Source organism: Physeter macrocephalus, chromosome 18 (genome assembly GCF_002837175.3).
Source record: "Physeter macrocephalus isolate SW-GA chromosome 18, ASM283717v5, whole genome shotgun sequence".
NCBI lineage: Eukaryota > Metazoa > Chordata > Mammalia > Artiodactyla > Physeteridae > Physeter > Physeter macrocephalus.
The window spans coordinates 50,101,237-50,128,249 of NC_041231.1; the positions used below are offsets into that span (position 1 = coordinate 50,101,237).

The window sequence follows — 27,013 nt, forward strand, 5'->3', positions numbered from 1 at the left end:
AGAAGTTCCTTTAGCATTTGTTATAAAGCTGGTTTGGTGGTGCTGAATTACCTTAACTTTTGCTTGTCTGAAAATGTTTTGATTTCTCCATCGAATCTGAATGAGATCCGTGCTGGGTAGAGTAATCTTGATTGTAGGTCGGCAGTTATTTCCACTATTTTATCTTCCAGGTCACTTCTCTGTTTTCTGCCTCAGTTCTTCTGCTATTGATTCCTTCTAGAGAATTTTTAATTTCGTGTATTGTGTTGTTCATCATTGTTTGTTTGCTGTTTAGTTCTTCTAGGTCCTTGTTAAACATTTCTTGTATTTGCTCCATTTTCTTTCCAAGATGTTCCTGTTACCATTTTCTTAATTGGTTTGGGCTTGTTTTTGTAGGTCTTTTCTTTCTTGTGTTTCCTGCCTAGAGAAGTTCCTTTAATATTTGTTATAAAGCTGGTTTGGTGGTGCTGAATTACCTTAACTTTTGCTTGTCTGAAAAGGTTTTGTCTCTGTGCTTCCTGGACTTGATTGACTATTTCCTTTCCCACGTTAGGGAGGTTTTCAACTGTAATCTCGTCAACTATTTTCCCAGGCCCTTTCTTTTTCTCTTCTTCTTCTGCAACCCCTATAATTTGAATGTTGGTGCGTTTAATGTTGTCCTAGAGGTCTCTATGACTGTCCTCAATTATTTTCATTCTTTTTTCCTTATTCTGCTCTGCGGCAGTTATTTCCACTATTTTATCTTCCAGGTCACTTCTCTGTTTTCTGCCTCAGTTCTTCTGCTATTGATTCCTTCTAGAGAATTTTTAATTTCGTGTATTGTGTTGTTCATCATTGTTTGTTTGCTGTTTAGTTCTTCTAGGTCCTTGTTAAACATTTCTTGTATTTGCTCCATTTTCTTTCCAAGATGTTGGATCATCTTTACTACCATTATTCTGAATTCTTTTTCAGGTAGACTGCTTATTTCCTCTTCATTTGTTTGGTCTGGTGGGTTTTTACCCTGCTCCGTCATCTGCTGCATATTTCTCTTTCTTCTCGTTTTGTTTAACTTTCTGTGTTTGGGGCCTCCTTTTCACAGCCTACAGGTTCATAGTTCCCATTGTTTTGGGTGTCTGTCTGCAGTGGGTGAGGTTGGTTCAGTGGCTTGTGTAGGCTTCCTGGGGAAGGAGACTGGTGCCTGTGTTTTGGTGGGTGGGGCTGGATCTTGTCTTTCTCGTGGGCAGGGCCACGTCCGGTGGTGTTTTTGGGGGTGTCTGTGAACTTAGTATGACTTTAGGCAGCCTCTCTGCTAATGTGTGGTGTTGTGTTCCTGTTTTGCTAGTTGTTTCGCATGGGGTGTCCAGCACTGGAGCTTGCTGGCCGTTGGGTGGATCTGGGTCTTAGCGTTGAGACAGAGTCTCTGGGAGAGCTCTCGCCGATTGATATCATGTGGCGCTGGGAGGTCTCTGGTGGTCTTCTGGACTCAGCTCTCCCACCTTGGAGGCTAATGCCTGACACCCGGCCGAAGCACCAAGACCCTGCCAGCCACACAGCTCAGAAGAAAAGGAAGAAAAAAAATAAAAAATAAAGAAAATAAATAGTAAAATAAAAAAGTAAGAGAAAGCAACCAAACCAATAAACAAATCCACCAACGATAACAAGCACTAAAACTTAAACCAAGATAAACATAAAAATCAGAAACAAATCAGTTGCAGAAAGCAAACCCCAAGTCTACAGTTGCTCCCAAAGTCCACCACCTCAGTTTTGGGAATATTCGTTGTCTATTCAGGTATTCCACAGATGCAGGGTTCATCAAGTTGATTGTGGGGTTTTATCTGCTAACCCTGAGGCTGCACGGAGAAATTTCCCTTTCTCCTTTTTTGGCTCAGCTTCTGGGGTCAGCTTTGGTTTTAGCCCTGCCTCTGTGTGTAGGTCGCCCTCAGGCATCTGTTCCCTTCCCAGACTGGAGGGGGTTAAAGTAGTGGCTGATTAGGGCTCTCTTGCTCACTCAGATCAGGGAGAGGGAGGGGTACGGTAGTCATAATTGGAATGTGGGGCGAGCCTGTGGCGGCAGAGGCTAGCATGACATTGCAACAGCCTGAGGCGCACCGTGTATTCTCCTGGGGAAGTTGTCCCTGGATCTCAGGACCCTGGCAGTGGCGTGCTGCACAGGCACCCAGGGGTGTGTGGGTAGTGACCTGCGCTGGCACACAGGATTTTTGGGTGGCAGCAGCAGCATTAGCGTTTCATACCCGTATCTGTGATCTGAGCTGATAGCTGTGGCTGGCACCCATCTCAGGAGCTCATTTAGGCGGTGCTCTGCCTTCTGTGGGCACACGGAGAAGGAATCCCCTCTCCTCGAGCACCCCCAAAACAATGGTCTCCTTCCTCTTCGGCAGGTCCAGACTTTTTTTTTTTTTTTTTTTTTTTGGGGCACGCGGGCCTCTCATTGTTGTGGCCGCTCCCGTTGCGAAGCACAGGCTCCGGACGCGCAGGCTCAGCGGCCATGGCTCACAGGCCCAGCCACTCCGCAGCATGTGGGATCTTCCCAGACCGGGGCACGAACCCGTGTCCCCTGCATCGGCAGGCGAACTCCCAACCACTGCGCCACCAGGGAAGCCCTGATCATATGATTTTTAGCCTTCATTTTATTCATGTGGTATATCACATTGATTTGCGATTGTTGAACCATTCTTGTATCTTTGGAATAAACTCCACTTGATCATGGTATGTGATCCTTTTAATATACGTATTGTTGAATCCAGTTGGCTTATATTTTGTTGAGGATTTTTGCATCTATGTTCATCAGTGATATTGACCTGTAATTTTCTTTTTTGTGTGATGTCCTTGTCTATTTTGGTATTGAGAAATGCTGGCCTTGTAAAATGGGTTTGGAAGTGTCGCTCCTTTTCTGTTATTCGGCATAGTTTGAGAGGGATTGATATTAATTCTTCTTTGAATGTTTGGTAGAATTCACCAGTGAAGTTGTCTGGTCTCTTCCTTTTCTTTGTAGGGAGTTTTAAAATTACTGATTCAATCTCTTTACTAGTAATCATTCTGTTCAAATTTTCTGTTTCTTTATGATTCAGTCTTGGAAGGTTGTATGTTTTAGGAATTTATCCGTTTCTTCTCAGTTGTCCAATTTGTTGGCATATAATTTTTCATAGTAGCTCTCTTATTATTCATTGTATTTCTTTGCTGTCAATTGTAATGCTTCCTTTTTAATTTTTGATTTTGAGTGAGTCTAGCTAAAGGTTTGTCAATTTTATCTTTTCAGAGAACCAGATCTTGGTTTCACTCATCTTTTCTATTGTCGTTTTAGTCTCTATTTCATTTATTTTTTCTCTTTGTTATTTCCTTCCTTCTACTAACTTTGGGCCTTGTTTCTTCCTTTTCTCGTTCCTTGAGGTGTACAGTTATGTTGTTTATTTGAGATTTTTCTTGAGGTATAAAGTTAGGTTGTTTACTTGATGTAGCTACTTTTGCCTTTTAATCTTTTTTTTTAAAATAAATTTATTTGTTGGTTTTTTAAAAATTTATTTTTGGCTGTGTTGAGTCTTTCTAAAGGTTTGTCAATTTTATCTTTTCAGAGAACCAGATCTTGGTTTCACTCATCTTTTCTATTGTCGTTTTAGTCTCTATTTCATTTATTTTTTCTCTTTGTTATTTCCTTCCTTCTACTAACTTTGGGCCTTGTTTCTTCCTTTTCTCGTTCCTTGAGGTGTACAGTTATGTTGGTTATTTGAGATTTTTCTTGAGGTATAAAGTTAGGTTGTTTACTTGATGTAGCTACTTTTGCCTTTTAATCTTTTTTTTTTTAAATAAATTTATTTGTTGGTTTTTTAAAAATTTATTTTTGGTTGTGTTGAGTCTTTGTTGCTGCATGCAGGCTTTCTCTAGTCGCGGCGAGTGGGGGCTACTCTTCATTGTGGTGCGTGGGCTTTTCACTGCAGTGCATGGGCTTCTCGTTGCGGTGGCTTCTCTTGTTGTAGAGCATCGGGCTGTAGGTGTCCGGGCTTCAGTAGTTGTGGCACGTGGTCTCAGTAGTTTTGGTTCACGGGTTGTAGAGTGCAGGCTCAGTAGATGTGACACATGGGCTTATTTGCTCTGTGGCATTTGGGATCTTCCCAGACCAGGGCTCAAACCTGTGTCCCCTGCACTGGCAGGTGGATTCTTAACCACTGCGCCACCAGGGTTTGTAAAGTCCCTTGCGTTTTAATCTTCATACTAGTTTTAGTAGTGGTTAGTGCACTACCTTTATGTATATTTTCCTTTACCAGTGAGATTTATACTTTCATATGTTTTCTGGTTAGTAATTAGTGCTGTTTTTTTCAGCTTAAAGAAATCCCTTTAACATTTCTTGTAAGGCTGGTTTAGTAGTGATCAACTCCTTTAGCTTTTGCTTGTATGGAAGACTCTACCTCTTATTTAGTTCTGAATAACTTTGCTGGTTAGAGAGTTATTGGTTCGAAATTTTTTTTCTTTCATGACTTTGAATATATCATGCCACTCCCTTCTGTCCTGCAGTTTCTGCTGAAAAATCAACCAAGAGACTTATGAGGTCCCTTATGTATAAAAAATTCTTCTTCTTTTTCTGCTTTTAAGATTCTCTCCTTGTTTTTAACTTTTGGCATTTTAATTATAATGTGTCTTAGTGTGGGTCTCTTTAGGTTCATCTAATTTGGAGCTCTCTGGGCTTCCTGGATCTGGATGTCTTTTTCTTTTCCCAGGTTAGGCAAGTTTTCAGCCCTTATTTCTTAAAATAAGTTTTCTGCCCTTTTCTCTCTCTTTTCTTTTTCTGGGACTCCTAAAGTGTGAATATTACTCAGCTTGATGTTTTCTTATAAGTCCCTTATGGTATCTTTATTTTTTTTTTATCATTCTTTTTTCTTTTTGCTGCTCTGTTTGGGTGAGTTCCTCTGCCCTGTCTTGGGTTCATTGATCTTTTTTTCTGCTCTATCTAGTCTGATGTTGAACTCACCTAGTGTTTTGTTTTGTTTGGCTACACTGTGTGGCTTTTGGGATCTTAGTTGCTTGCATGGGGATTGAACCCGGGCCCCTGCAGTGAGAGTGCCAAGTCCTAACCACTGAACTGCCAGGGAATTCCCACATTTAGTGTATTTTTTAGTTCATGTTTTTCAGTTCTGTGATTTCTGTGTGGAACTCTCTTGTATTTTCTGTCTCTTTGTCAAAATTCTCACCGTGTTTATTCTCCAAAGTTCGGTGAGCATCTTTATGACCATTACTTTGAACTCTTTATCAGGTAAATTACTTATCTTTGTTTCATTAGTGTTTTTTTTTTCCTGAGGTTTTATCATGTTCTTTTGTTTGGAACACATTCCTCTGTTTCTTCATTTTGCTTGATTCTCTGTTGGTTTCTATGCAATAGATGAAAAACAACCACTTCTCCCAGTCTTAAAGGGTTGACCATAGGAGATAAACCTTATTGTTTAACCCTGCCCTAGCTCTTGGTTGTCTTTCAAACCTTTGTGATTGTCCAAGAAGCTTATTTTATTTTTACTGGTTCCCAGTAGTTGAGGATGTGCCAAGGCCAGTGTCCCAAAGCGACTGTGGGTCGCTGCATCAGGGTGGGGTTTATGGTGAGATTGTGTCTCAGCCTTTCCCACCTGCTTTGATGTGGTTTCTCTCTGGTTTGGGTGATGTGGAGGGCCTTTCTCTGTCAGTTTTTAGGTTATTGTCAGAGGAAATTGTTGTATATGTAGCTGTAGATTTCAGTGTGAGTGTGGAGGAGGTGAGATCAGGATCTTCCATCTTGAACTGGAACCCCAACATTCTTTTTTTCACATAATATCTCCACAGTATAACCCACATGCCATGAAAACCTGACCAAATACATCTGCTTATAGTCCTGTCCTTTAATCCTGTGTTTGTGTGTGTGTGTGTGTGTGTGTGTGTGTGTGTGTGTGTACATGCATACATACATATATACATGCTTACTTATGGACCTTACTAGGAAGTTTTTATATCTGAAGATAAAGAGACAAGAAGAAAGTTGACTAGCAGATAAAAAGGAAACATTTATATATATGAGAAAAAGTGTGAGTTACAGTACTTCTCATCACCTTCCTAAATTGTTCATTCTGTTGATTACCCTTTTCTTGACTGATCTTTTTGCATTGACATTTGTTTGTTTTGTTTTGGTGCCGATGCAGGGGACACGGGTTCGTGCCCCGGTCCGGGAAGATCCCACATGCCGTGGAGCAGCTGGGCCCGTGAGCCATGGCCACTGAGCCTGTGCGTCCGGAGCCTGTGCTCCGCAACGGGAGAGGCCACAACAGTGAGAGGCCCGCGTACCACAAAAAAAAAAAAAAAAAAAAAAGAACTAGTGGAACTGTAAGGGCTCTCTGCCTATAGAAATGAACCTCATTTGCCTTCCTCCATCCGATTCTTGTATTTCTTTTCACACAGACAGTTACCAGGCACTCACATGGCCACAAGCCGGTTAGTGTGTTTGGCACTGGCTATATAAGAATGACTTAACGTGGGTTTAGTATTCATTGTGCTCAGAGTGCAGTAGGGCAGATAAATAGTAGACAAGTAACCACAGCAATAGTAACTATACCTGTAACAAGGGCCAGAGGACTGACTAATCACCTGTGCTCTTGGCATCAGGATCAAGGACAGTGTCTCAGAAAAGACAAGGTATTCTGGGCAGAGGGAGAAGCCATAGAGGCATAAAATTACATGAAATTTTGAGTTATGAGGTATTGAAAAAGTACAATGTGAAAAGACAAGATGGGGCGAAGTAACCTGTGGATGGATTGTAAAGCATCTACTGTGCAGATTTAAGGAATGTGATTTTATTCTGTAGGTAATGACAACTCAGACATTTTAAGGAAGGTAGTCACCTGAGGAAAAAAGTGTTTTGAAGTCACTCAGAATTCAGGTCACATCTCTGCTTATGTCACTTACTAGCTGAATACTCTTGGGCCTGGTGCTTAACATTTCTGAACCTCAGTGTTCACATCTGTGAAATGGGTGTAGCTTGGACTGAGAGTACCTTGGATTGTGAGTGACTTATCATTCAGCAAACATTATTTATTGAGCGCCTGTTATACATAATGCCCAGAAAAGTTCTACAGGGAAGGGAAATGCAGTAGGATGAGCCTACAGAGTTTAGAAAAGGTAGATGCTGTATCAACCCATTCAAAACTTAGCACATTTTTCTATTCACAGCTATTCTTATTCATGTGTTCTCTGTCATTATTAGTGGCACCTCAGACAGAAGCCTGAGAATCTATTATACCTTCTTTATAACCAATTATCAAATCCAGACTGTTTTACCTATTTTTTTGGTATAAAATTTTATTATGATGAAATGCTTAAGTTTTACATGTTCATTTGTTAAATTTTGACATATATGCATACATCTCTGTAATCCACTTGTATGTTAAGTTGGAGAGCTTCGCTATCATCTACTTGTAATTCATTGCAACCAGTACACTTCGGATGAAGCAATAACTTTATTCACTCATAGCATGAATGTATATTAATATGGTAGGTATTGGGATAGAAACCGAGAATGCAATGAGTCCTTACCTTCAAGGATCTTATAGTTAGGTGAGGATACTGATGAGTAAATATGAACTTGATGACACACCTTGGGAATTAAGAAAATAGAGCTTGAGTACAGGGTGCCGTTGTGTCACCTTGATCTAATTCTCTTTGGGTATGTGGGCAAAGGGGAAATGGAACCTAATCTGAGGTTGGTAAGAAGTATAATGAATCATGCAAAGAAGGGAGAGGCATATTCCAAGGGTATTCAGGGCCAGGAAGCAAGAGGACAGAGAATGTTGTATGTCTAGAGGGTAGAGAATAAGAAATAACAAAAATGATATTAGAGTGTCAAGTAAAAGGCTGGAGCAAGGCTGAGTTTCCCATTGTAGGTCAACTAGAAGTAGCCTTACCTTCGAGGCAAGGAGTGATGCAAAATGACAATTCTTTGTCAATTCTTATCTTTGAACTCCCTCTGAACCTTATATAAAACTCCTATTTTATGCCTCATAAGTATTAGTGAATCATTGTTATTGTTGTCATCAGTATAATATCATCTACTGTTTATTGAAGGTTTCTACATGTTTAATGGAGAAGAGGGAAGGCACTGTGGTAAGGGGCACAGATAAACTGGAGTGATGCTGCCACAGGGTGAGGAATACCAGCAGACACCAGACCCAGAAGAGACTAGGAAAGGGTTTTCCCTTAGAGCCTCTAACGGGAGTGTGGCCCTGCTGACACCTGGGTTTCAGCCCAGTGATGCTGATTTCAGACTTCAGTTCTCCAGAACTGTGATAGAATGAATTTCTGTTGCTTGAAGCCACCAAATTTGTGGTGATTTGTTAGAGCAGCTATTGGAAACAGTGCCCTTGTTACCTCACAACACGCATGATATACTTCTTTCTGTGCACGTGCTCATGCCCTTTCCTTCCCTGGGAATGCCTGAACCACCACTCCAGCTCTGGCTCCGTCGGGTCTTAGTTGCGGCACGCTAGATCTTTAGTTGCAGCGTGCGAACTCTTAGTTGCGTCATGTGGGATCTAGTTCCCTGACCAGATATTGAACCCGGGCCCCCTGCATTGGGAGCGTAGAGTCTTAGCCACTGGACCACCAGGGAGGTCCCACTCTTGCTTTTGAAGTATCCTATTTATCCGTGAAGATCCAGTCCAAAAGCAACTCTGATCCCTTTAGGGAGAATTAATCACTCTTACCTCTGTTTGGTAACTGATATGCCCCAAGTGAGTAGAATAGTTCCTCAAAGATAGTAAGTGCTCCATAAATAACTGCAGAGTGAATTAATTCTATCATGTATTACAGTTGTTGAGTCACCTATTTCTTCCATTAGATTTTTCTTTGCTTTATTTATTTATTTATTTATTTATTTTGCGGTACGCGGGCCTCTCACTGTTGTGGCCTCTCCTGTTGCGGAGCACAGGCTCAGACGCCATGGCTCACGGGCCTAGCCGCTGCACGGCATGTGGGATCTTCCTGGACCAGGGCACGAACCTGTGTCCCCTGCATCGGCAAGCGGACTCTCAACCACTGTGCCACCAGGGAAGCCCTATTTATTTTTTAAATTGAGATATAATTAACACATAACATTGTATATGTTCAAGGTGTACAGTGTGTTGATTTATACAGCTATATATTGCAATATGATTCCCACCATAGCTTTAGCTAACACCTCTACCACTTCACATAATTATCTTTTTTTTTTTGAAGTGAGAACATTTAAGATCTAGTCTCTTAGCAATTTTGAAGTCTACAATACAGTATTGTTGACTATAATCACTATGCCGTGCATTAGATCTCCAGAACTTACTCATCTTCTAGTTGTAAGTTTGTACTCTTAGCCTGTTTTATTTTTAAATATTCCTTATCTTCTTGTCTCCATCCCTGTTGCCAAAGCCTTCGTTCTGGCTCTTGCCTCTCATCTGGAATCTGCAGTAGTTGGTTTCTCTTCTTCTTTAATTCATTTTCTCTTTGATGAGAAAGTTCTCACTTTAAGTGATACTGGCCATATGCTGAGTGCTTGCTAACTGTCAGATGACTGCTAATGCCCTGCATTATCTCAGATTGTTAGGACATGCTTGGGGTCTGCTGCTAGACCAGGAGTTGAAGGCTCACCCTCTCCTTGGTTGGCTACCAGCAAAGTGTGTCAGTTCCAGCCTCCCCATGCCTTTTGTCTCCTCTTGCGCAAGGCCTGCTTCCTTGTTCTCTTTGTTTCGCTGTCTTCTGCCAGATGCCTGGGGCCTTCTTATCATCTACTGTTTGCTGGAATCCAAAGCTTTTAAAAGTTAACCAGTTCATGCTAGGTAGATTGGACATGGGCCTGTCCTCTGCATTTGTATTAGGGGTATGTTCTATACTTAACCATGAGATTTGAAGCTTTTAAAAAAAATCTCATATTTTAATGAGATGTCTCTTCTCTCAGCCCTCATAGTAGGTATATTTTGTACTTGCTGTGAACCTGCCATTGAAATGATCGTACTCATGGTCTTTAACTTTTTTGTACTTTCACCCTGATAAGAAACTGTCTTGCAGTGCGGTGGGGGAATGCCTTTTTTGTCTTTTCTTGTTCTGCCCGTTTTTATTCTCTGCTTGATTATGTGGAATCTGACTATCCATGAAGGTAAGATGGACTTGGAGATCTACTTGTAGGTTCTCAGGTTGAAGGTATCTGTATCCCAGTACTTTATCACAATGCTTTGTACCTATTAGTTGAATATGTCATATACAGATAGCTTCCTCATCACACAGACAGTAAACTTTCTATTCTGCTTTTCTTCTCCCTATGTAACAGTTGGGAGTTGAGAAGAGCATTAACTCACTTATTTGTATTTTGTTTTTGATGCTCCAGGTCAGGATGGCTAACTGGTTGGCTTCCCACATGGTGCCCTACGTCAACATCACACCTTAAAGAAGCTGAAGAGAAAATTTTAAAATGTAAGGTTTTCTTCTTATAAGTTAACTGAGCCATTTACTAAAATAGGTTCAATATAAAGCATCGCCTTGAAACTGAAGATCAGATTCTGTGGTGTGTTAGTTGTTGGCAAAAGAACTTCTTTTCCTTTTACATGTCATCAGTAAGTGCATAAATGTGGGAAGAAGGCAAGGGTTGTCAAACTTTTTGGACTTGAGTCCCTTTTATACTCTTAAATTAGGAAGTACCCCAAGGAACTTTGTTTAGAGGTTATAGCTATCAATATTTACTGTATTAAAAATTAAAACTGAATAATTTTAAATATGTCAACTTATTAATTTATTTTAAAACAATAGTAATAAACCATTGCAGGTTAAAATAAATAACATGTTTTCTAAAAATAACTGCTTTCTAAACAAATGTAGTGAAAAGAGTAACATTGTTTACAAGTTTACACCTCTCTATAATATCTGGCTTAATGTAAGGCAGCTGGATTCTCACATCTGCTTCTGCATTCAGACTGTTGGTAATCACTTATCATGTGACCTCTGGAAAACTCCACTGTATACCCATCAGAGAATGAGAGTGAAAAAGGCAAATAAAGTCTTAGATTGTTATGAAAATAGTTTTGACCTCGTGAGACCTCCTGAAAGGATCTCTGGCTCACCAGAGGTCCGCAGACTGCTCTGAGAGCAGGCTGTAGGTGTCGCAGAGCAAGTAGCCTTGTCTAGTAGAACACATACTGGACTACATCCAGGTAACCTGTTCTAGGCCCAGGGCTGCAGTCCAGGGGTTACAGGGTCTTGGGCAAGTTCCTTTTCTCACCTTCCTAGTTTTTGCCCATAAGAGGAGTGGGTGGGGTGATCCTTAGTCTAGTATTCTAGGATTCTTTATGTCTACATTTATAGTAGTGTGGAAACTTTTATCTTTTTTGTTTCTTGGGAGCACTGAAATTTACCCACACTTGTACCGTCAGAGTGTTCCCGGATATCTGTGGGTATACTTTCAAGTAATGGTGTTTACTGTGCAATTTTGTTTAGAGGAAGAGCTTAAGTGGTGCAGTGCACATACATGATTATTATGTATATTTGTGCATATACTTGTCCACACCTGTTTTTCATACTCTCTGCCACAAATGAATTTTGTTTGTGCATTTGAATGATTCAGGAGTAAGTGACCATAACTGAATATATCCGAAGAAGGGGACAATTAGCCATCTTATATGGATTTTTAACATGAAAACGGATTTCTACTCTGTATGGTTGGGTAATCTTGTTCTCTACAAAGCTGGCAAAGTTGTCATTGTGATTTACTAAAAGAAAAAATTCTTGTCAAGAGATTTAAAAAAGGGTGCTAGATACTCAATTCATGTATTTAACATGATTTCCTACTGCTGGGTTCTAGGGATGCAAATAGGAGTGAGAATTGGCCCCTGCTTTAATATCAGACATGGAAGCAAGCAACTAATACAGTGCGGTGAGCTCTCTCATAGAGGTCACAGATGGTCTTTATGGGAATACGCAGACATCTATGTTCAGAATGTGGTTTGGCTTGGCACTAGTACCAGATCATCTCCTTTTCTAAACTGGTGTCATTTCCACTCACTCTGGGCCCTGTTAATATTCTGAACAAATGCTGGGTTTCGCCTTCTGCCACTTCGTGGGTACAAAACTAGAGATTATTTGGTTAAAGGGCAGAAACTCCCGGTTCTCCGTGTTTGTCCACTGCAGATGTATATGCACAAATAATTAAGATATATCTAAAGTGTAGCTATTCAGTTGATAATTTAATGTAAAAGAATTTCAAATTAGTTTCATCTTTAGTCAGTTTTGGGGGAGATTTAAATTATTTAGTCCTGTAGCTTTGAGGGCAAGAAAGATTTTTTATCTACAAAGTTGTGATTATTTGCTTTCTCTAGAGAGATTGTTGTGGGATACGAACTCAGACTACCTGGCACCTCATGCTGAGGAGTTCCTGCCATCTTTTTCTACTAAACGTTATGATGACTTAAGATTTCAGTTATGTGTTTAATACATGTTAATCCTTCCCTAAATTCATGATGATGTTTTAGGAAAAAAATGTTTCTTTTGAGTCTGAGTTCAGTGTTCAATGCTTAATCCTCAAGTGTTCTACACATACAAGGTAGTATTCTATTGTCTGTAAAGCTAGAGACTTTAAAATAATGGATTCAGCAGCCACGAAGTTCCACTCCAGTACCGTCAACTGATAGATATGGAAATAAGTCCAAAGACCTAACATGACTTGCCAGAAAACCTAGGCCACAGTTGCTTGAGACTTGTCTGAGGTAGATCTTACCACCAAGATGTAAAATATGGTAATTAAGAAATACTTGCTTTGGGACTTCCTGGTGGTGCAGTGGTTAGGAATCCGCCTGCCAGTGCAGGGGACATGGGTTTGAGTCCTGGTCCGGGAAGCTCCCACGTGCTGCAGAGCAACTAAGTGTGTGCACCACAACTACTGAGCCTGTACCCTAGAGCCCGCGAGCCACAACTACTGAGCCTGCATGTCACAACTACTGAAGCCTGCTCACCTAGAGCCCGTGCTCTGCAGCAAGAGAAGCCACTGCAACGAGAAGCCTGTGCACCACAATGAAGAGTAGCCCCCGCTCACCGCAACTAGAGAAAGCCCGCACTCAGCAACGAAGACCCAACACAGCCAAAAAGTAAACAAACAAACAAACAAATAAATAAAAGAAAAGAAAAAAATAATTGCTTCAATAAAATGTGCACTTTTTTTTTTAGGGCTGATATAATAAAGGCTAAACTCATATAAATGAATACCAGATGGTTTCTAGATTATTAATTTCTGATTGCTCTGAGAATACTCCCCTTCTCAGAAGTAGTGATGCTAAGCAGAATTTCTCTTTTATGTTTCCATTAGGTGTCCCCTGCACATACAAAAAAGGACCTGTTCGTATATCTAATGGAAATAAAATATGGACACTGACGCTTTCTCATAATATTTCAAATAAGACTCCACTTGTCCTCCTCCATGGTTTTGGAGGAGGTCTTGGACTCTGGGCACTGAATTTTGGAGATCTTTGCACCAATAGACCTGTCTATGCTTTTGACCTGCTGGGCTTTGGACGAAGTAGCAGACCCAGATTTGACAATGATGCAGAAGAAGTAGAGAATCAGTTTGTGGAATCCATTGAAGAGTGGAGACGTGCTTTAGGATTGGACAAAATGATTTTGCTTGGGCACAACCTGGGTGGGTTCCTGGCTGCTGCTTACTCACTGAAGTACTCATCAAGGTAAGTGATGGTGACAAAAGAGAGGCACCCAAGCGCTGGTTTCCAGTTCCCCTCTTTGGTGGTTGTTGGTGTCTGAACCTTATAAGAGACATTGTCTTAAAGGACCCTGTAGACTGAATAGCCACAACTGATGGCCAATTTAGTAGCAGAAATAATTTTGTCAGGTTTTCCTATTACATATGCTACACATTGGTAGGAGGCTTGTGAAAGGACTTTCTATCTGTTAGACTTAGAATGTACACAGTTTAAGCCACGAGTAAAAACTGTTGTGTTGTTATTATCATTAGACCTATGGATCCAGCAGGCTTTTCCTAACCTTTTCCAGGTTTTAGTAAGCTGCAGTAGGAAACCAGAGGTTAGAAATTAGAAGACATAGGTGCTAGTGCTTTCTTTATGGCTTAGAGCAAATCACTTAATCTCTAAATTTTAGTTTCCTCATCTCTAAGCTACAGAAAATACACCTGCATAGAATATCTTCTAGCTTTTTAAAAATTATTATACTGTGCCCTAACCTTTATTGCTATAGAATTTTTTTCTGAGTCATTGAATTAATGAGTGTTTACTTCAGAATCTTTGTAACATCTCTTCCTTTCTTTACCTTATTTTCTTATGCTGTTTCCTGTTATTTAGGTTGCTAATCTGGGGGGAGGTCACATTTGAGTGCTCAGAAAATAGAAGCAAAGCTTATTTTTGTTTTGTTCATCTTTTGGAAAGAAACCAAAAAGATCAGCGTTTTTGTGTTGCCAGTGTATTTTTCCGTTGGACTAAGGGAATAATCCAGAATTGCGACCTACTTTGACATTGAGGTCTGTGGATGGGATAAGGGTCATTTTCAGAGGACATGGGTCAGGCTGCCCCACCGCATAACTCCAGGTGTGCTGTTGACATGTGAGGCTGCAGCCCTGTGTACCTGAGGTTATCTTCCTCTGGAACGGCCAACTTTTTCTCTATAGATTCTTTGTCTAAACTTCAGCATTTACGCTTGATTTTTCTGGAGAGTTCATAGTCCTATGTGTGCTAGATGGTAAAATAGTCTTGTCACCTGGCAGACCTGTGCTTTCAAAAGAAATCCAGATTTTCTTCTTCTGGTTGGCTTTCAGGGATTACTGTCTTTTATTGAGTCCTCCTCTCAGTGATGAACAACTAGCTGTATTTGTAGAGAAAGAAAAAGAAGATTACTCTTCTGGTATAATGCAACAGGGCTATTTGTGGGGGGGTTGGGTTTCCTTTGTTTCATATCAGGTGTTTATTTTGTCTGTCTTGTGGTGTTATTCCCTGGAGATGTGACATGGGACTCAGTGAGCTAAGCTCTGGTCATGAAACCCTAGGATCCTGACCCTTCATGGCTATCTACTGTTTAGGTCAGTTGTTGAGATTTTCATTTACAGTTGTGAAATGCTCTAAAGAAATAAGGGGCTTCAGTGATTCCAAAGGGAATGACCACTTTAAAACCACCTATAAAAGAGAATAGCAACATACTTTGAATGACATTGGGGGGCTGAACAAGTATATGAAACAAAGCCAGTGATCCCTGCGTTGACTGACTACATTTTAGAAATGATTTTTGAATGTTTGTGCCTAATACTAGAAATAAAACTAAAGTACTGTGTCAAGACCAAGAACCACCACTAAGTATTAGCAATAGATAAATAACAGAATGCTTGAAATAATTAACATGTTTAAATTGGCTGATTGCTACCAAATATAGAGTGAAACTCTACAGAACATGTTGGATAGTCAAGCCTATATTTTTAACTACATAAAAATTGAATTATTAAACACAAGTTAATTTCAAAATAACGAGGTTCTCTGTATTTTCAGATATCCCAAATCATGAATGAAGTCCATACATAACACTCTGCTTGGCACATAGTGAGTGCCCAGTAATATTTCTTGAACAGATTAATCTGAGAAAGAGAATTGAAAACTAAATTCATGTTTTATTCTACCATTTTATGTTCTTTTTTTTCTGCTTTCTCTTTGCATTGTGCAGAAATGTATCAAGAGATGGGAGTGTTCATGTTATGCTTTTCCATTTTCCTTGTGGGAGAAAAGTAGGTTTCAGACATGTGAATGTAAACAAGGGAAGATTTCAGTTTTATGCCTTTTGACCAGTTATTTTGCATTTTAAGTTAGTATGTCTCATAAAAACAAGTTACAGTCGAAATAAAGTTGGGATCATTTTGTGTGTATGTGTGAGAAAAGATTAGTGAGAATGCTTTTTGTAACATATACATTACGTATATACATATTTTGTATGATTAGTAAGTATAGACCAGATGATACCGCAGTGTAGCACACAGTATAGGAAGGCTGCAGTTAACCTCTAGGGTTCTCCTTCCCCCTAGCTTTTTCCTCTGTTGCTTTTCAGGATGGCTTTCCTTGGAACACTTCTCTTTTACCGGAGAAGAAAGAGATCAATGAATAAGAATGTCTCTGTTCTTATAGAGACATCATCTCCTTTGCTGCAGACGTCCTCACTGCTCCATAATGGTCCCCATTTGTGTTAATTTCTTACCTTACAGAAACTTTTCCTGCTTGATCCTGACTAAGCAAATTCATCTAGATTTCCATGGAAGATCAGATGTTATGGTTAATAGGACAGTTCAGCAGACTCACAGATCCAAACATAGTTAAACACAATTGATTGCTACCAGTGTAAGTGTTCGTAATTATAGCAAGCCTCATAGTGAGTGAGATTTAGCATTAGCTGTTTCTTCAAGTTGCACTCCTACTAAGCAGACGTGTGGTTGTCAGGGTCGCCATCTGTGTGATCTGAGAGGTTTTACCTGAGCCAGAAAAGCTGCTTGGTGGCATACGCATATTTTCTCTGGTGCGGTGGAGTGGTCTGTTTTGTACTGTAAGTAACTACCTACTCTAAATGTCACTTATCCAACTGTAACTTGATCTAAGTACCTTTTTAAAAAACTTTTGGGAGCTGTTTTGAGAGGGAGGTACAGAGATTTCCCATGTAATCCTTGTTCCTACACATGCATAGCCTCCCCTACAAGGACCATTTTTATTATGCTGTCATGAGATTAAATCTTTGAGTTTCAGAAAGGTTTTGGTGGGGTGGGGTGAGAGGAGGGGAAAAAATGGTCTAATAGAGACCAAATGAGGTTCAGTTAATTTCCTTCACTCACTGTACATCTTTTCTTATCTCTCTTTCTCTCTTTTTTCTCAAGTGGACTTTGAGAATATGACTTTTTTCTTTGCCTCCTCAGGTATGACAGATATAATCTGTACTTTTTTTTTTCTCCTAAGTAAAACCACAGCTCTTTAATCTCTATTGTTTCTATGCATGGAGGAAAAAACCACAAAGACAACACTTTTTTTTACTTGTTGGGACTTATGTCCCAATCCATACCTATTTCTGCCCTTAATCTTTTATGGGCAGCCCCATTCTTTCATTCTTTGATTATTTTTATAGGACAGTTTGAGGAGAAGCTTGAAAATGCCTAGTTTAATGTACTTGTTCAGGAAGGATTCTAATAATAGAAAATAAATAAAAACTAATTTTTTCTAATTTTTGGTACCTTAGGTCAACCTGTGTGCTTCATCTCTATGAGCAGTAGAGTGCTTCTGTCCATAAAAGTTGTTCTATAGCCTAACTTGTGGCAGTGATCCCATATTTTCCCTAGATTCTGGATATTGATTAAAAACTGAGTATTCAGCAATTGTGATACTTTATGTAAAAGTACCTGGATGAGTCCTCCATTGAAATAAACAGGTTGGTTCTGTTTAAATAATGTTGAGTGACTTTGTGTGCTTGTAAGGCCTACAGTGCATTGGGGGAAAAGATACAAATAACCACGAGTAGCATGACAGCTGTGAGAAATCTTGATGAATATCTGACCCAGTCTCAGGTCCATTATGGTACCCTAAAGAAGTATAATTCGAGCTGAGGCGGAGGTCTCAAAGGGATGTAGCAGGAGAGCATTCTAGGTAGTAGGGACAAAAATTGCAAAGGCCCTGTTCTAGGGGGACATCTGGGCCATTCAGGAGAGGCTGTGTGGTTGGTGGGCAGAGAACTTATGAACTGATTAGTAGATAACTCCAAATGGAGGCACAAACCTCATGTTCCTTCCCCTAAAATGACCTTAGTTCATCTCCATTCTCTTACCGTGATGTGTGATAATTAGAGATGTTGTCTGTAATTTTACTTGTAGATTAATGTGCTGCATTAATTAAACAGGACCACTGTGTGAGGTGTCTTGGGCTGCCACTCTGTAAAATCTTCTTCATCAAGCAGTGTCTGATCACCTTAAGGGGGGAACAAAGGGAATAGAGGAAACCAGCAATAATAGCCAAAGATACCATCTCTTTTCTTTCATCTGTGTACTCAGTTTTTCCTTTTAATTTTCCTTTTCTTTCTGGCCCCTGCTGTTCAGGATCCCATAGAGAGACTATCTGTATTTTATAGGTATTTGTTATAAACTAAGGAAAAGGATGCTATGAAAACTTTTATTAACTTAGAAAGTGTTTAGCAAAGAGATCCATTCCAAGTCACAACAGTATAGGTTACAACTGGTCTTCTCCACTAAAAGGTTTTCAGATCATCTTGCTTTCGACCTTGCCTGGCTCTATCTCCTGTCTCCAGACTATGTGGAGCTGGGCTGAGCATTTCTTATCAGCCCATCTTGAGAAGAAAGACTGTTCTACTTGACTCAAAGTTGGAGGTATTTAAGTTTATTGTTCTGTGACCCATCCTCCCCTCAGTGGCTTGGAACCAATGGGAACTATCTGGGGCTAACTTCTTTTTGAGAATGCCTCATTTGTGCACTGACTCGAATTCTTTCTGGTCCTTTTCCTCGTTCCGTAGTAGGTCCTGTAAACTCCTTTGTACATTTTGGTTCTGGGTCTGGTCATTCCTGTTGTTGTATTATTTCTGGCTGGTTGCTGACTTTAAGTCTTGTGAAAGTCAGGTTTCCATAGACTTGTTAGCATTTAGACTCAGCTGTCCCAGAATGTTGGAGCAGGTGTTACCTACTTCTTTGCCCTGTAGGCTGTAATCTGCTCACCATCTTCAAACTCAAGACCTACTGTAATGACTAACCTGGAGAAGAATGCTTCATTATGTTTCTAAACTGATGAGCTCTTCTTGTGTTCCTGCTTTGCTGGTTCCTTGTTTTTCCTGTAGTTTGCATTCGCTTCTTGATTCTTTATTTTTTCTCTTTCTTTTTTTAAGGGGAGGGGAGGCACTGCGTTGGGTCTTCGTTACTGTGAGCAGGCTTTCTCTAGTTGTGGAGAGCGGGGGCTACTCTTCATTGCAGTGCACGGGCTTCTTATTGCAGTGGCTTCTCTTGTTGTGGAGCACAAGCTCTAGGCACATGGGCTTCAGTAGTTGTGGCATGCAGGCTCAGTAGTTGGGGCTCGCGGGCTCTAGAGCGCAGGCTCAGTAGTTGTGGTGCACAGGCTCAGTTGCTCCGTGGCATGTGGAATCTTCCTGGACCAGGGCTTGAACCTGTGTCCCCTGCATTGGCAGGTGGATTCTTAACCACTGCACCACCAGTGTGGTCCCTAGCCTCTGATTCTTGATAAAGATGTCTGATAGGATGACTCACATGCTGTCTGGCTAGACCCATTCCTTAAGCCTAGATGTGAACTAACAGTCCCATCAGGCTGTGCTCTATGGGATATTAGAGGGTTGAGTCTGGATTAGTACATGAGTTTGGATATACATTAAAACTAAATAACACCTAGCAAATGAGGAGATAATCTTCTTACTAGAGAAGCAGGTGAGAAGATAGCCTGGGAACTTGGTCTGGTGCAGGATTATAAGGCGTGTGAGCCAAAGCCTGTGATAAAGGTTTTCTGCAGAATAAAATAAGTTAAATTACTCGTTCCTTACATGGTCCCAGCCACTGTCTTCCCATGCTTCTGGAATGAATTATTCTCTAGTAATCTTCCTGTATTTGCTACTATAACTAGCTAGCATTTACTGGGTATTTGTTATTTGATAGCCGCCAGCCTGAGTGCTTTGCATGGTCTCTCATTTAAAATCCTTACAACCAAAAATAAGCGACAGTTATTTTCTGAGGTTTTTTACAAGTGGAGGCAGATGATATATAACTACAGTTTAGACGTTGTTGCAGAGCTTTTAAAAAATTGTTTTCCAACTTTTTTGACTACAACCCTCAGTAAGGATTATATGTGTGTGTCTGAAACAGAAGTTTTGTTATATGATACATTTTTCTATTCCAAATTATACAATTTTATTAAAAAACAGACTGGCTCTGACTCTGTAAGTGGATTTTACTACCCACTAATGAGTAATGACCTTCAAGATTAATATGAGAAATAACAGTGATGTTCTCATGTCATTCAGGGGACCAGAAAAATTCAGACTGGACTAACTCCTATGCTTACTCTGATTATACTTTATAAAATTTGTACATCATTATAGATAAGGATCAAAAGGAAACTGGATAAGCACAATATTCCAAATGTTTACTGAGCATCTACCATGTGCTAGGCTGAAGGAAGAGGATCAAACAACTGTTGGGGCAATTTACTCCATTTCAAAAAAAAAAAAAAAAAAAGGGTTATCTGCTCCTGTATATATACTCTGTGTAACTTGTACTAAACAAGGCAAGACAAAACTAAGGCAAAACAATACTATCAGTTAACTAGAGATAGGTGAGACTTTCCTCCCTCAAGTTTCCTTTGTCCTGCCCCTTCTTCGGTTAGCAGGTCAGTAAGAGCCCAGAGCAGACTGGGCAAAATCCCGTAACAAATCTGTAACAAAATTTAATCATCTTTTCCTGTAGAGTATGTTTTAATAAAGAGTTTGTTTTTCTCTTTAAGTAAGTCAGTAGTGAATAATACCAGCTCTTTCCCCAAAATGAATCTTTGCTGCTTTCAACTAGGTGGCTGTTTCATTAATTCCACTCATACCTCTGGCATGTGTCCCCCTCCCCGACCCTCAGATCTCACTGTGGGCTGTCATAGGAATTTAGGAGGCAGTCAGAATATGAGAGAGAACTTTTTTTTAAAAAAATTCATTTTCACCTCCATTTCCATACACTATTAGAAAATAGTCTCATAAAACTTTTAAGCAGTGATGTCACTCTGAGTATATGGAAATCTCACATTTGACATATCGTCACACAGATTCAAAGTTACATTCTACAAATCTTCTGGATGCTATGAAATTTAGAGTATAGTGTTAGGATTGGCCTAGAGTTGGTAAGAGTTAAGCTCTACCTTTACTAATATGTTTATCTTATGTTGCTTGGCCTATTCTTAGGAAAGAGAGCCTTCTGCCCCATGGCTTCTTGGCATCTGTTAGTACACTGGGGTTGGGAAATAAGGATCATAGCCCTAGTTCTGCATTGACTAGCTTTAGGTTCTGGAGTGAGTCACATAGTACATCTCAGCTTTCTTCTCATCTGATGAGATGAAAGATTGTGCTGAGTATTCTGCAAGGGTCCTTGGAGCTCTATGCTCTGGGTCTGTGCTCTGAAGCTTTCTGTTTGAGAAAATGCAGTCAGAGCAAAGGATTCATTACTAACTCATCCTTATCTGTACTGACAAAAATAAGAAAACTTCTTATATTGGGAAAATAATAGCTGTCTGTTCCCATGTTCTGGTTTTTTTTTTTTTTTTTTTTTCGGTACGCGGGCCTCTCACTGTTGTCCGGACGCGCAGGCTCAGCGGCCATGGCTCACGCGCCCAGCCGCTCCGCGGCACGTGGGATCCTCCCGGACCGGGGCACGAACCCGTGTGCCCTGCAACGGCAGGCGGGCTCTCAACCACTGCACCACGAGGGAAACCCTGTTCTGGTTTTTTTACCTTTCTATTTCAATTATGACTTAGGAAAGGGACTTCAGAATCAGTGTCGGTTCACCCTTGGGAGATTTTTGCTGCCATTTGTTGACTGTTTTGGCTACAGTTGAATATCGTTTTGTGTCAGGACATTTATGTTTTGTTGAAGATCTTTTTGATGTGTTATACCATGATACAATCACAAGGACGTGGTTCTGGTTTTCCCTCATCAGAAAGATGCTTCCTAAAATGGAAAAATTAAAACTATTAGTGACATGAAACAATTTTTATATGAGTTTGGAATGAAGCTTTTCTTTCTCTTTGAAGTAAAGAAGAAAATTAGGAAAGGATTAGGAACAGAATCTAATGCCAGTATATCATGATGTTATGCATAGGGTAAATGTGTTCCTGTTCACCAAACTGAAATCCCAAACTAGGGGTATAATTTCAGCCCATATTGTTACATTATCTTCGTGTTTGTCAAACGTTCATTCAGAGTCCTTTTGAATCCACCTAAAGTGCTAATGCCTCATAAATTTTTAGAATGATTTGGTTCATAGGAGATAACTATTGTTGGTGTCCAAAGCTATTTTATGAGTGTAATATTAATCTCCAGTCATTTCTGCAGTGTCAACCATGAGATACATGGAACCATTGGATTTTTCTGAATGGTCAGTGATCTATACCATCTGCCAGAGTGTAGCTTAAACAACAACAAATGCTGTCTTTTCTTCTTTCTCAAGAGTAACCACAGTTACCATATACCCTTTCACGCATCCGTTACTATCCACATTTAGATAGATTAAAAATGAAGCCCTCTTTCTACCATAACAACTCTCAAATCCTACCAAATCTCATCAATTTATGCATAATAAGAGCATGATGTAAACTGTTCAGTCATTAGTTTTTTCTTTAATGCAAGGTTTTTGAAGGAAGTTCATTCTATTTTTACTTTATAAATCATGTAAGTTCTTTATAGTCCTAGGGTGAATTTGCCAAATGATCTGAAGTCTGTTCTTTCCCCAGCAGGGTTAGTCATCTCATTTTAGTGGAGCCTTGGGGTTTTCCTGAGCGACCAGACCTTGCTGATGAAGAGAGACCAATTCCAATTTGGATCAGAGCCTTGGGAGCGGCATTGACTCCCTTTAACCCTTTAGCCAGCCTCAGGATTGCAGGACCCTTTGGTGAGTGCTTGCTTGTATCTGTATCCTAGGAAAGCAAAATGTTTATACATAGCAATAGAGGAGTATTTGCTGATCACCATTGTTAGTTAAAATCTTAAAAACAAACAAAAAAACTGAACCTTACTTTTTCTCCTCCTCCTCTAAAAAGTACCAGTCCATGCATAAAGGTGAATGAAACCAGGCTCCTCTCCTTAAAAAGGAGTCTTTAGGGCTTCCCTGGTGGCGCAGTGGTTAAGAATATGCCTGCCAATGCAGGGCACACAGGTTCGAGCCCTGGTCCAGAAAGATCCCACATGCCACAGCAACGGAGCCCATGCTCCACAACTACTGAGCCTGCGCTCCAGAGCCCATGAGCCACAGCTACCGAGCCTGCGTGCCACAACTACTGAAGCCTGCATGCCTAGAGCCCGTGCTCCGCAACAAGAGAAGCCACTGCAATGAGAAGCCCGCACACCGCAATGAAGAGTAGCCCCCACTCACCGCATCTAGAGAAGAGCCTGTGCACAGCAATGAATACCCAATGCAGCCAAAAATAAAACAAATAAAATAAATAAATTTATTTTTTTTAAATGGTCTTTATATTGTAAACATTACAGATTATTAGCAAGCAGAGGAGGTAGGAAGTGCTAAGGATGAAGTTAGGTGACCTTGAACATTCTGAAAAAAGCCAAGCAAGCAGTGTTTTGGGGAAGTTTACCTGCTAGCCCCAGGCATGGGAGTTTATCTGCTAGCCCCAGGGACCTGTTGAGGAGCCTTTGGCCAGTTAGTGATGTCCAGCTGGCAGGTCACAAAGCCTGACCTGACGGACAACCGTGGGATAACACAGGTACCATCACTCAGATTCCTTTCTTGCCCTGTAATGTCAGAGTGTTAAGAAAATAAAGTCATCCTTTCCCACAAAGATTTGGGGGACTCCTGATTTGTGTTTCTGGTCATATTTTGAGTTTAGTCTCTGATTTAAGTTATTTGACCCTCAGCTCTTCTGTCTCAGCCTCACAGCCAAGGGAATTTCCTTCCCTCGTTGTCACAGATGGTGATGGTCTGGACCTCTGCCTTTCCATCTTACAGCTTATGTCAGTTAAGAGGGCTTTTGGCTGAAAGTGACTGAAGACCTCAGCGGTTTAAACCAGAAGGCCTTTTATTATTTCCTTAACAAGCAGTCTGGAAGCAGGTGGTTTTAGCATTTGTTCCCAAAGCTAGCTCCTTGGTGTTAGGGTTTGGGTCTGTGTATGTGATTCTCTTGACCTTTTACCTCACAGTTGTTCAGTGGTTGCTAGGACAGGAAGCATCATCTCACAAGCTCTCTGAACGAGAAGAAAGGAAAGCATGATGCTCTTTGTCAGGGAAGGAGGTCTTCTCTGGGAGCCCCAGCAGACTTCTCCTTATGTCTCTGCCCACCCCTAGTTCTTCCATCAGCAAAGAAGAAGAAATTTCTATGACTGATCAATCATCATTTGTTCCCAGGGGCTGGAGTGAGGGGCTGCTTTCCTGTGCACGTTGCTGCCTAAATGATACACAAAAGTCCATTTCTCTTAGCAAGAAAAGAATAGAGGTGTGGCGGGTGGGTGAGGGTGTGGCAATACCTGCTGCATAGGTGACTGTAGATTCTGCTGCCCCCTGTCCAGGCCTGCCTGCCCCCTTGCCTGAGTGCCATCCCTTTGGGAAAGCAGCGGGACTGCAGCAGTGAGAAGAGGGCACGGGGACTGAATGGGGGACCACGCTACATGCCCTCAGTACTCGTGTAGGTAGCCTCTTTTCACCACCCCCCCCAATAGAGCCACACCTTCTTAGGGGCCTGGTCCTCCTTTGATGAGCTGCTTAAGAGCTGTATAGTCCTGACATGTAAGTGGATTTTGCTTGATCACAGTTACACAGGTAGCAATTATGGGAAAAGTAAAGCATAAAAAGAAGTTAGGAGATAATGATGGGGGAGGGAGGGTGCCTAGGAGGGGCCCTTTAAAGCCATGTCCTCTGCCTCCCATTGTTGTTTGCACATGGTGGTGAGGGTGATGCAGAATGTCCACTGCATCATGAGAATTCTTGGTGGAGCTGTGTAATTCCTTCAGAGATGGGAAGGCAGGGCCAGTGAAGAAGTAAGATCTTGCTAGAGTATTGGGCAGTGATAGCAGAGAGGGAAACCGGCCAGTCCCTGGGTCCCTGAAGGGAAACTAGTAACCAGGCAAAAGTTCCTGCTCTTCATCCTCTTTCCTTTGGGGGCCTTGCCCCTGCCTCTCACCTCAGGGGTGGGACCGTGGGAGCCACTGTGGATGGCCCTAGCGGGGAGTTCTGCTAGTGTCCCTAGCAGAAACTCGGAATTAATTTTCCCAAGAAATATTTATACACCAATTCACTTCGTGTAGATACTAATGTGTTGTAATTGTGGAAGAAATGCAAATTATTAAGTTAATTTTATGTATGAGCTGTCCTATTCACCTCCCTTGTTTAATAGAATTTATTTTCCTACAAAAACAAGTCTTAGGCAACTGTTTTTGAGCTCCTAAAGCATATTAGTAAGTCAACATATGACAGACTTTTACTCTTATTTTAATCTTTCCTTAGGGAACTTGAGGAGAGCAGTTTCTAGGATCTGTGCTTTTTTCCACTTAAAATACATATTTGAATACATGTGTAATGTAGCATGTAATGCTCATTACAGAAGCAAACACTAAACTGTCCTATATTTGTATATAAATTAAATTATAATTTAAAAATACATATAATTTAAAATGTTTGTTTTCTATTAAATAGGTTTAAGTCTAGTACAGCGTTTAAGGCCTGATTTCAAACGGAAGTATTCTTCAATGTTTGCAGATGATACTGTGACAGAATACATTTACCACTGTAACGTCCAGACTCCGAGGTAAGGTTTATCTAAATTTACTGTGTTTGTGTTTTAGACTTTTATTCTTTGAAAATATATGAATAGTCCAGGAGATTCTCATCAGTATGTAAATGACTAAATTTAAAAGGACAAGTAGTTAAACGAGTAACACTTCTTAATTTACTCATCTATTCATGGAGCACCTACTATGTAAAACATTGTACTGGATTCTGATGAGAGATTAAAAAGCCATACATACTTTCTTCCCCTAAGGTGCCTGTGGATAGTTGAGGGAAGTCTTCGTCTTGGGCATCTCGTTAAGGTGGTCAGAGTTGAGAGAGAAAGAAGAATTTCAAATAAAGCAGCATTCCCAAATGAGACTGAATGTTCTACAAAAAAGGAGTTCTGGGTTAAACAAGAATGGTTTTCTGTACCGTGGATCTTCTTAGAACCGTTTTTTAAGCCAAAGGTTTTTGTTGTTGTTGTTGTTTGTTTGTTTTTTATTTTCAGCTGCGTTGGGTCTTCATTGCTGCATGCGGGCTTTCTCTAGTTGTGAGCGAGGGCTACTCCTCGTTGTGGCGCGTGGGCCTCTCATTGCAGCAGCCTCTCTTGTTGTGGAGCACGGGCTCTAGGCTCGCAGGCTTCAGTAGCTGTAGCTTGTGGGCTCTAGAGCGCAGGCTCAGTAGTTGTGGCACATGGGCTTAGTTGCTATGCGGCATGTGGGATCTTCTCGGACCGGGGCTCAAACCCATGTCCCCTGCATTGGCAGGCAGATTCTAAACCACTGCACCACCAGGGAAGCCCAAGCCGAAGGGTTTTGAATCTCCCAGGTGCGTGGGAGATACTAGGCAGCATTTTCAAGTTCATTTGCTGATTGCGCCCTTCTTTTACTCAGCACTTCTTCAAGTCTGTGTGTCAGCATGAGAGACACTGCTGCAGTGGTGAGGAGTAAGTGAGGGGCGAGGGGAAGGGGAGTCTGCATGAATTTTGACAGTGATTATGAGAGAGAGCATAGTAGAGGGAGGAAGAGGGCCAAGCAAAGGTATTTCTTTTTCTTTTTTTTTTCAATGACTTGTGGCTGTTGTGTACAAGGCACTGGTGGAGAAAACAGAGCCTGAAAGTCTTGACGAGCTGGGAGAAGCCTGGAAGACAGAGCCTACAGTCGTTAGGGAGAGGATTAAGAATGGAGTATGATGATGAGAGCTCCAGTTCTTGTGCTGGGTTCTGTACCAGAATTATTGGAGGAGTTTGTCAAAAATGTGGTGCCTCAGCAAAGGAAACCATAAACAAGATGAAAAGGCAACCCTCAGAATGGGAGAAAATATTTGCAAACGAATCAACGGACAAAGGATTAATCTCCATGAGCTGCAGCTCATGCAGCTCAATATCAAAAAAACAAACAACCCAATCCAAAAATGGGCAGAAGACCTAAATAGACATTTCTCCAAAGAAGATATACAGATTGCCAACAAACACATGAAAGAATGCTCAACATCATTAATCATTAGAGAAATGCAAATCAAAACGACAATGAGATATCATCTCACACCGGTCAGAATGACCATCATCAA

General features: G+C 40.8%; 1 protein-coding gene across 10 annotated transcripts in view; it reads left to right on the top strand.

Moving 5' to 3' along the window:
* Nucleotides 1-27,013, top strand: part of ABHD5 (abhydrolase domain containing 5, lysophosphatidic acid acyltransferase) — a 48,436-nt gene that overhangs the window by 16,454 nt on the left and 4,969 nt on the right. For 5 of the 10 annotated variants that reach the window (XR_008615804.1, XR_008615805.1, XR_008615806.1 and 2 more), the window contains 6 exons: nt 10,334-10,419; nt 13,298-13,670; nt 22,464-22,621; nt 25,370-25,481; nt 25,716-25,911; nt 26,338-26,390. Coding sequence is in view for 7 of the 10 variants with exons in the window: in XM_055080076.1 (XP_054936051.1) it covers nt 10,334-10,419; nt 13,298-13,670; nt 22,464-22,621; nt 25,370-25,481; nt 25,716-25,911; nt 26,338-26,390 (978 nt within the window). In the remaining 3 variants the exon portion in view is untranslated. Of the gene's footprint in view, nt 1-10,333; nt 10,420-13,297; nt 13,671-22,463; nt 22,622-25,369; nt 25,482-25,715; nt 25,912-26,337; nt 26,391-26,534; nt 26,956-27,013 lie in introns of those variants that run through there. The other 5 variants (XM_028478443.2, XM_007129320.3, XM_028478440.2 and 2 more) reach the window with 4 other exon arrangements.